A 10,716-nucleotide genomic window follows, 5' to 3' on the forward strand; every position below is an offset into this window, starting at 1 on the left:
GCAACCCCATGCTCCTGCTTGCTGCCACTTCCCCCCGGCGCGGGGCCCAAGCTGAGTAGCTGCAGCATGGGACAAACTGGTGCTCAGTGCGGGAGAAAAGTGGCACCCCGCTCTCCCGCTGCTGGTGCTCCACAGTGCAGCTGCTCACAGCCCACGCGAGGCTGCCTATGCCTGCTCTCTGCTGGCAGCGGTGATGCGGTGGAGACACAGGACAGGTCCAGGTGGCTGCACCAGGAAGCGCTGGCCAAAGGGAGGTGGAGGGGCCACTTTTCTCCTGAGCTGAGCACTAGTTTGTTCCATGCCTCCACCACTCAGCCCAGATGGGTGAGCACGGGATCGGGGCTGCGTGCACTTGCCCCACCTGTACCATGGCGCTGGTGCGGGGGGATGGAGCAAGCGAGTGCACAGGAGCCAGTGACAGCCAGGCAGGAGTGCGGGGCCTGTGCTGGTGTCCCAGGGTCAGCACTGGTGAGGCCCAGAGCGGGGCGGCAGGAGTGCAGGGTCCCAGCGGGCAGGGGCTTTATGGAACCCGGCCAGCTCCCCCCTCTCCCTGCTGGCACAGCCCAGCCCAGCCCAGCTCCACAGACCCCTGCCAGCCCATGCCCTGTGCTCCTGCTGCCCTGTTCTGGGTCCTGCAGGTGCTGGCCCCAGGATACCACGCAGGCCCTGCGGGCCCACTTGCTTCCACTCCCTCCTGCTCCCGCGGTGGCTTTCCCAAATTTCCCACCTGCCTGTCACCCACTCTGGCACCATGTGGCTCCCAGTTGCATGGCCAGACCGTGGGGCTCAGCAGGAGCTGGCCTGGCACCAAGGACTGGGGCGATCCCTACGGTCCTAAAATGGCTCCCTGCCTGACTCCTTACCTAAAATTCCTGCTTTGGTGCAGGGAGGTGCGAACAGTCCCACAGTCCCAGACCAGAAGCCTCTGCTAGGCAGGGGCTTCTGGCTGGGGGGGCGGGACCAGGTGGGCCTTGCTGTTGCAGGAACCTGCTAGGGCTTCCCCTGGGTCCTATTGCCCCTGTCTCCTGTCATCTTTGACAGGAGCCAGGGGCAAATAGATATTAATTTTCTAAATTTTTTAGGGGTCCCACGGGCTGGATAGAATGGCCTGGCAGGCTGTATCTGGCCCGTGGGATGTATTTTGCCCACCCCTGGTTTAACCTGAACTGTGACTTTTTAGGAGTGGAACTGAAATAATGTGGAGTGTGTATCTGTCCATGGGAATTTACTTCATTCCAGTTGCTGATGTGACTGCAGAAACTATTTTTAGGTATAATCCTTCAAACAGAACATGTCTCCTCCTTTCTGATTAGTACAAAGCTGGCTGCTAGTCAAAGGATAATTATCTCCCAATACATCACCTAACACAGACCAACAAACAAAACATTCATTATTTTAGTTATACAACATTAACTGTTGTTTAGCAGTTAGCATTTTCCTTGACAGCTTTTAATGGGACTAATTGCTCCAGCTTCATTAGCAAAGGTCACTACTGGTGACAATGGATTTTTCTGAAGCCATTGTTTAGTAACTCTCATAAAAAGATTAGATTATAAGGGCCAAATTCTGGTTTCAGTAGCATTGCAAGAGTGCAACTAAAGACAGAATTTGGCTTGAAGTATGTCTGTACTGTTAGTTCATGGTTGCACAGTTTCCATTCCCGCAACTTGATGTATTACAGAGAGGAAGTACACCGGACCAGATAGGAAATTACAATAAATTAGGAAAGTGTGTATGACAAGGAAGGTTTGCAAAATAGACACTTAAAAAGTTATTAATAAAATTTCAATTTCAGATAAGGCCTGAAAAAAGACCCAAGATAAGGAAGTTGTTCTTATATTTGAAAACACTTACATGCCAGCCAAGAAACCGTTTGCAGAAGAAATAGTGCACTCTATCAAAAAACAAACTACCAGTTTTCTCAAATTCTTTGCGTACTGCATCAAGATCGGTTTGTCAGCATTTTAGGCTGAGTTTCCTATGCAAAATTTAATAGCAATCAATGCCAACAAATGTTTTTTGTTACCAGATCTACATGCAATTCATGAATCACAATTTGGGCATTTTAAAGGAATTTATTTGCCTAAAAATGAAGATATAGAGTGGTATTTTCAAGAATGTACCTAACTCCCATGGATGCCTGGGCACTCTGAAAATATCAGTAGGCACATCTCTGCATCTTTAGGCACCCAAATACCTTTACCAAATACACCTCTCTCTTAAGTTTTCTCCAGGTGGACACAAATTACAGGACGTGATTACCTTAGGCTTTCTACCTGGATAAAGCAGGTACATTTAGATCCATATGTTCAAACTACCTTATCTAATTTTATACTGTGAGACTTATATTTAGGCTCTATGGAGAAGTGATCCAACAAGTGTTGAAATTCCATTTAAGTTAATAGAGATTATAGTGGCTGAAAACCAAGCCCTTTCCTGTTAAGTGCTTAAAGGTTAAACACCGCAGCTGGACACATTGGCCCTAACAGATACGGCATGTATCCCGATAGCAGAGTTTCTGTTCTGCTTGTATTTCCTTTCCCTTCAGATCTTCGTTCTTCTCCGTTACTTTACCTTTCTGTGACAGTGTGTGTGCATGCGTGTATAGCTGCATGTCTACTATTTGTACTGCAGCTCCAATTGTTAATCCCTGTCTGGTTTTCCTCAAAAATATATTCATCAAGGAAGTTTTGACTCAATGCCTGCAGAGAATTTCAGCTGTCCTGTAACTCTTCTTAGAGTATACTTCTTCACTACTAAGAACAGTCTGTACTAAGAAAGAGATCCATAAGGCACTGCTAGCCAATAGTCTCTCCTTCTTTCCACACATGTATGCCATATGTCTTTTTTATCTGTAAGGTTATCATGCTACTGCTTTTTTTTATATTGCACTAAGTTAAACTGGTACTGGCCATTCACACTGCTGGATGGACTATCTTTATTGATTACTGAAGATTTAAATATGTAAACAGCCATCAATATCAAGACCATCCTATTTTTAAAAACCCAGTAAATATATCTATATATAGTCTTTCCATTGGGCCATTTCTGGCTGGCTAAAATGCAACAATAACTGATTAATTTATTCTTGCAGCTGATCCCCCTATAATCAATCAGCAAAGTAGTTTTTTTGGAACTCTACTGCCTTTAATCACACAACAGATGAACATGGTCCCATGCTGTTACTAACAAGAGTCATCTGAACAAGTTTTGGTCCTAAATGTGTCACTGAAGACTCCACTTTAACAAAACATTTCACATGCTTAAATTGGGTGTGTGAGTAGACCCACTGATTTCAATGGGACCATTCACATGCTTAATGTTTGCCTGTGACTTTCTACAAGGAAAGAGGAGCAAATAGTCACTCTACTCTTATCCATCATATGCACACTAAACACACTGCACATAAAATCAACATGGCTATCAGACAGCTGGACTGGACAAATTTTGCCCTTGGTTGTTACACTCTTGCAATTCAGCTGACTTTGCTGGAATTGCAGGGTGTAACTAAAGGCAGAATTAGATCCTGGCTTTTAAAAGTGCATGTCGTTAGAAGACTGATGGAACATGTTTCATTTGGCAACTGCCCTGGCTTCACCTTGGCATTTAGGAAGCCTATTTCACTTCTATTGGAGCAGAAATAATTAACTGTAGTTCAAACCCTAACCCCAGTGCAACCAATGGCAAAACAACCAGTGACTTCAAAGGACCTTTCAATTTGGTTATGTGTAAAAAATGTCTCTATGTTTTTATCCCTAAAATGTAATGTTAAAAACAGAATTAAAAAATCTTCAGCTTTTAAAAATGGAGTAAACTGTTTATTTAAGAGAGAGCTTGGCCTATTTCTTGCAGAACTGACTTTCAGAACTCTTCTCACTGGGACATGATTTCTAACTCAACTATATTGTTGAGTATAATAAAGCTAAAAATGGCTTCACTTTTATTCTGTGCATGACATCAAGGAGGTGTTTTACGATACCCAGCCGTCTGGCTTTTTGGTGCTTTATATGCCATGACAAGTTGCAGTCATGAAAAATTCTCTGAATCTATCATAATAAAACATACCTTCATGACAATAATGGGAGACAGTATTGTCACGGAGTTCTACATTCAGGATTTGCATTAAGGATTAGAGTCTGCCACCCATGCCCTCTCGGCACTTCATCATGGTTTGTTTGGAGTCCACGGGGGTACCTGTGTCAGCAGGGCACTGCACAGTGTGTGAGGGTAACAGGATCCAGCCCTAAAGGAATCTATAGCTAGGGAAAATATTGCTGCCGAGTGCCATATTGCTTTTCTCGCTATATAATTAGTTCTTTAATCTATAGATATGTGACTGGGGTTTTGTGCGGAACTGATACGCAGTGTGAAAAACACTTTACAGGGCCTGATCTTGCACCCATTAAAGTCAATGACAACTGCCTTTGGCTTTAATTGATATCAAGAAATGAAGGGATCAAATATGTAGTGCTATTTTCTGAAGACACTTTTTTCAGTAATGTAGAATGAAAGCCTGGCATATTTTTTCAAGGGATCACAAACTTCTTATTACATCTCCCGATACAGGGCATAATCTCCCTTTTACTGAAATCAGCGTAGATTCCCAATGATTTCGGTGGGAAAGAGCTGGCTTCGCTGAATATGGACTTCAAGCTCTGTCTGCATCCAGTGAAGTTATTTTAAGAGTATCATTGATTTCACCATGAGAGAGCCACTGCATAATCTATTAGCAACAGTTTTCAGTTTTCAAATCCAATACAAAACCATTTTATTCTATTTTTCAATAATAAATCCCCTGACTCCTGGTCTACTAATACAACAAAAAGATCAGGAGAGCCAACAGGCTAAAGAAAATGACTATGTTTATTATCAGGCTGGAAACACCTTGTCTTTGGCCATTAATTTTTGAGGGAAGTCGGCAGCCCTTAACGCAACAGAAAACACAACCTTATTTGGTCTAGAACACTTTTTTTTAAACAATATTTTGTCAGGGAAAGCCATTAGGTGGGAGAGTATTGGTAATTTGATCCATATTTTGAGAAAAACAAAACTCTGTTCTTTCCATTATAGCTGGGTACTGTTTCAGAACCTATAGAGACACGCTGTACATATATGCTTGTTTGTGCTGCAATGTTATTTATTGCACATAGACCAATTACTTACACAGTAGTAAATTGCACCAGAGTATAAATACCTTATAAAACACACACAGGAGGAAAATGGAAATGACACGCAAGTGCTAAAATAACAGCAGATTCACGTGGGCACTTGGACATAAAATATTAAAATAATAATAAAAGACCCTTAAGATATTTTAATTTATAATACGGATGCATTTACAGTACCTTGATAAAATAATATAAAAAGTCACTCTCTCAATAGAAATGTAACATATTAGACAAGAGCAGAAAGAATTTTTTTCAGGTTTGATGATATTTGAACCCCCGTTTTATTTTTAATTTTTTTTTGTGCAAGGAACATCTTCAATTAATTTTACGATTCTTAACACTGTGCAAAAATGGCTCTGTTGCCATTTTTTTTATGTGCAGTAAATTTTTTTTGTTGCCAGGATTTATTTATTTTTTTACTGTTCATCTTCAATTACAATGAACAAATTGCAGAAGGCTCACTGCCTCTTTTTAGAAAATAATAATATCAATACATAAATAAGCTGTTTAATATAAACATGTCTTTTTATTCCCCTGTACAATATGCACAGTTTGAGGTAGAAAGTTTCCCAGCCTGATTGGTATTGTCTGGCAAGAGAAGATAAGCATAAGAAGTCAACCGGTTGCTGATGCAGAAGATAAAAATCAGAAAAGCTCTGTTCAAAATACAAGTATATCAATATTCTTCATTAGTTAATTTTTTTCCCTTCATCTTTACTTTAAAAAACAGGGGAACGCAGCTACCTGAAGTTTAAAATAAAACTTGCCAGATGACAGACACACTTTTATAAAGGACTGTTAAGCCTGATTTGCAAAAAGTGCTGATCACCTGCAGTTCCCACTAACTTCAACAGGGCTGTGTGCAGGCAGCACTTGTTAAAATCAGACTGCTTTTTTACCTGTGTGTGAAACAAGAACTGCAGCCACCAAGAGTAGGGGCAGGGAGAGTTTATAGTCCTCAGCTTGAAAGCAAGGTTAAATACAGCGTGATCCTGGCTACAGTGAAGTCAGTGGCTAAACTCCCAATACTTCAGGATCGGGCTCTACTGCAAGTGCAGCTCTTAGAGCAGCTTAACTGAGTAAAGGATATTTTCTTATTCCCTTTCAAAATGCCTGTTGCCACCTAACTCCCTGTTAGAAAATTTAAAAAAAATGAGCTTGAGACAGCTTTCAATTTCCTTTGTTCAGTGGTCAGCGGCTTCCTCTAACATCAGATGAGGTATGTTGCATACAAGTTCACCTGCTTTTAGTCTTAAGTAAACACAGATTTTCTCCCCAGTGAGACAGAGATTGGTTTTGTTTGGTGTTTGTTTGCTTAACCAGACTCCTGATATTTTTTTCCTCTCACTTATTCCCTGGCTGGCTTTCTTCGTGCTCAGTGTCCAGGGTGTCCCCCAGTGCCACCTCCCACCGTCCTTATACCTTGGATTCCGAATAGGAGGTTTTGCTATTCCTCTCCTCCAGGCTGGAGTCGCTGCCTCCCTGCGTACCCCCATTGCAGTCGGACCACATCCCTCCTAGGCTGCGCTCGGGGGTGCCCAAAGTATTGATGAAACTCCCTGGGAACCGGGAGAGCTCCTCACCGCTGGCGTGCAGCCTCCTGTCGGCTTTCCTGGGGCAGCAAAGCAGCCTCTTGAAAGCCTTGCGGAAGTCAGGGCTGCGACAGTAGATGATGGGGTTGAAAGCAGAGTTGGCATATCCCAGCCAGTTGAAGAAGACAAAGAGCTGGTCTGGCACCAGGTCCCTGTTGAAGACGTTGACCACGTTGACCAGGAAGAAAGGAAGCCAGCACAGAGTGAAGATTCCCATGATGATACCCAAGGTCTTGAGGGCTTTCTGCTCCCTCATGGCCATGATCCGGGAGCTCTTCCTCTTGCTGGCCCTGCCGTTGCCCAGAATGGGCTGGTGGTGAGCGTGGCCCTGGGCAGGAGGCTGGTGGTGGTGGTTGTTGTGGAACCTACCCTCGCATCGGTCGATCTTCTTGATCTGCTCCTTGGCCTCTCTGTACACCCTGATGTAGACAAAGATCATGATGAGCAGAGGGATGTAGAAGGAGATGATGGAGGAGGCGATGGCGTAGGCCCTGTTGGTGACGAAGTCGCAGCAGCCGGGGTCCTGGTAGCAATCCAGAGCCTGGGGATCCTCATCCCGCCACCAGTGCATCATGATGGGCAGGAAGGAGACCAGAGCGGAGATGCCCCAGACGGTGCAGATGATGCCCTTGGCCCGACCCTTGGTCATGAGGCTCTGGTAGCGGAAGGGCCAGGTGATGGCCAGGTAGCGGTCGATGGCGATGACGCACAGGGTCTCGATGCTGGCCGTCACGCACAGCACGTCCAGCGAGGTCCAGCACTCGCACAGGAAGGAGCCCCAGACCCAGCGGCCCTGCACCACCTGCGTGGCCCCGAAGGGCACCACCAGCAAGCCCATCACCAGGTCGGCGCAGGCCAGCGAGGTGATGAACAGGTTGGTCAGCGTCTGCAGCCGCTGCGTGCGCCGGATGGCCGCGATCACCAGCACGTTGCCCGCCACGATCAGCAGCACCACCAGCACCATCAGCAGGCCCATGCCCGCCGTCCACTGCTGCGACAGCAGCTCGTGCCGGCCGCCGGGCGAGGACGGCGGCGGGGAGACGCTGCCGGGGGGCGCGGGCGGCGGCGAGCCGGACCTGTTGTGCGGCTGGCAGTCCGGGGGCAGCCAGCCATCGCCCATGCTGTCCGCTCAGGGCAGCCGCGCCGGGGGCATGAAGACCAGCCGGGGCGCCCGCCCTGCAGCAGCCGCAGCCGGAGCCGGAGCCGGAGCCGGAGCGGAGCGGCCGCCGCGGCCGGGCTGCAGCATGGTTGTGCGCTCCCGCGGCTCCCGCGCCGCGACACCCCCGCGCCGCGCGTCACTGCTCGGCGGCCAATGGGCGCGCGGCGCGGACACACCCCCGCGGCGCCCGCACGTGGGCGGCCCCCTGCCACCGCACCCGTCGTGGGGGGGGGGGATTGCGCGGGGCGCGGGGCGCGGGCGGTGTCTTGTCTGAGACCCGCCAGATTTGTGCAAATAAAATAAAATAAACTAAAATAAAAAAGTTCTTAATTGCAATGCTTCCGGCCACAAACGCCCTTCTTGGGGGTGAGGGAGCGGAGGGCCGGCGTCCTGGGGGCTCCCCGCTCGCTTGCCGAGGGCCCAGGGCAGCTGCTGGCATCACTGCCCCGAAACGCTGCGCCGGGTTCGCGCTCTTCTCCTCTGTAGGTCTTAGGCTGTGCGGACGTGAGCAGGTAAAGCCCGTTTTAGCGTTTAATTTCCGAGCCCGGAAAGCCCATTCTGGTGTTTAATGCCTGCTGGAAGAGCGCACACTTCCTCAGCCGGACAAAGGGTTTTTAAACCCGAAAGCTTGCTAAGAAATTGTTGTTCCAACTACTGAGTTGGTCTAATGGAAGGTAACTGGTTTTACCCGAAGAGCCTTGTCTGCCTGCTGGGTACCTTGAGGATGGAGACGCCTGTGACGTGGCCAGCCTTATTGGGCCAGAAAGTAACATTCTGTGCTAAAAACAGAGCGCCTTTCGTCTTCCTCGAAGAGTTGCATTTGTTTCCTTGCCGAGACGCAAGGAGGAGAAGGGAGGGAGAAGTTCTCCCGCCGGAGACAGATGTATCAAGGGGGCTTCAGGCCTGCCCCAGCCCTGCTGCTCGGCAGGGAGAAGTGACCAAGAGGCAGCAGGCGCCGCCGCTCTCACCGCAGCCCGCGGGGATGGGGCAGGGGATCTCGCTGCATGTGCTGGATTTAAAACCTTAGCACTGGAAGCCAGCAACAGTTGCCATGGCCTGTAGGCAATATTGACAACTGTGCAAGTGTACGCTGCCCGGTGGGGGATGGATCCGTGCTTCCCAAGCCCTGCGTATCTCCCCATCACAAGTCCTGTTTGTTCTGGCTTCCCCGGGGGTTCCAGATTCAGCCACTGTGTCATTCCTAAGGCTGGGAGTCAGAGGACTTGGCTTCTGTTGCTGGCTTTGCTTGGGACAAATCTTTCTGTGCCTGTTATCCCAGCCGTAATGTGCAGCTCAGAACTTTTACCCGCCCCGGCCAAACCCCATCGATAGCTACAGACGTTTGAGGTGCAACGTTATCATTTGTTAATAACCATAAAAAGTTTCCGTGTGCAGTAAATGTGTTGCTCCGGTGACAGCATAGCTGCATAAGAGACTGTACAAGGATTGCAGCCCTTTGCACAGCTACATCCACTGAAACGGCTTAAAACACATGGGCTTGACTCTTATTTACATGTGCAGCCCTTCACGCTGCTCTGTTATCAGGTGTGGCCTTAGATGGATGTAAGGCTTATTTACTCTTACTTTAAATTGCCTTTGTACTGGCAAAGAGAAATGAAAATGAGTTCTCTCCCCTTTACTTTTTAGTATCACAGGATTACATCCATGCCTGGGGCTTACATCAATACCCCATCTCATACTAGCTGGGAGCAATAAGAGGGAATCCTTTTTTCCCACATATATTTATTCTGCAAAGGCTGTGTCATTGTTCCGGTTTGACCTTACCATTCCCTGCCAGGTTCAGACTCGGTATACAAGGTTGCAACCCCGGAGTGAATTATGTGTTTATTTACATACTGTTTGTTTAACCCTGATTACAGGCTCCATCAGTTTGGACCTGCTGCTTAAACTATTCCCTAGTGAACTTTGCTTCATTACTTGATCTTTTCCAGTCTGAGCCAGTGGGATAGAACGATCGAGGCAAACAGAAGATGCGAGACACCCACTGTATGACCATCCCACAGCACACAAATGTCTGAAGTCATGCAGGAGCTTTCTCATCAGCGCCCACACTCTCGATGCCACACTCAGTAAGACACAACTACAGATGTGGAACGAGAGGCTGAAGAAAATAGCTGACAATGAAAAAATGTACACTCCAGCAGCTAAGTCCTTACCATCGGGGGCTGATGAACAGTGGCAAAGGTGGCGATGTCTCAACTGCCTACGTACCAGAGTCGCATGTTCCCAGGAACTAATGAAGAAGTGAGGCTATAACATTGGTTCGACCACCTGTAACTGTCACAGAGCTTCAGACTAGGCAATGCCTGCTGTAATGCCCACTGCTTGAAGGCACATGTGCAATGAAAGAGCTTGCAAAGTACAATAAACAAGCACAAGCATGTGTAAAAAAATGGTTAAATGTGATGTAGAGACATGAGAAGAAGAAGTCTGAGCCTAGAGAGCTCAGCCCTCCAATGCATGAAGTGACTCTCTTGGACAGGGAGAGGTGGATGCTCCTCACCTTGAAGAACTATGTGAACACTGCTAGGTGTGGATTGTGGCTGAACCAACTAAGGAAAGGGTCTGACGATATTTGTCAGGAGGTTGTCAGTCAATCCTCAGCTGTGATCCCCGCAGGAACAGGAATCCATCCTTTCTGTCAGTCCTGAGTCTCTACCAGAAGGAACCAACACAGAGCTAGATAAGAGTGGACTTCTACAGTGAACTACTATAAATGTGACTTGCAAAAGATTTTGTTATTAGACAATTTATCCTACAGCTAAGCCTTGGTTGC

At 47.3% G+C, this 10,716-nt stretch overlaps 1 protein-coding gene across 1 annotated transcript; it reads right to left on the reverse strand.

Moving 5' to 3' along the window:
* Window positions 1–4,845: 4,845 nt before the first annotated feature.
* ADRB1 (adrenoceptor beta 1) lies at window positions 4,846–7,996 on the reverse strand. The gene has a single exon (XM_006261740.4). It carries the CDS (start codon window positions 7,878–7,880, stop codon window positions 6,585–6,587), a length of 1,296 nt encoding a protein of 431 aa, XP_006261802.2. The 5' UTR covers window positions 7,881–7,996; the 3' UTR covers window positions 4,846–6,584.
* Between the last annotated feature and the right edge of the window lie 2,720 nt (window positions 7,997–10,716).

Source organism: Alligator mississippiensis, chromosome 6, assembly GCF_030867095.1.
Source record: "Alligator mississippiensis isolate rAllMis1 chromosome 6, rAllMis1, whole genome shotgun sequence".
Classification (NCBI taxonomy): domain Eukaryota; kingdom Metazoa; phylum Chordata; order Crocodylia; family Alligatoridae; genus Alligator; species Alligator mississippiensis.

What these genes read in the sequence shown, in the direction of transcription:
- ADRB1 (XM_006261740.4), bottom strand. Translation starts at nt 7,880, where the DNA reads ATGGGCGATGGCTGGCTGCCCCCGGACTGCCAGCCGCACAACAGGTCC.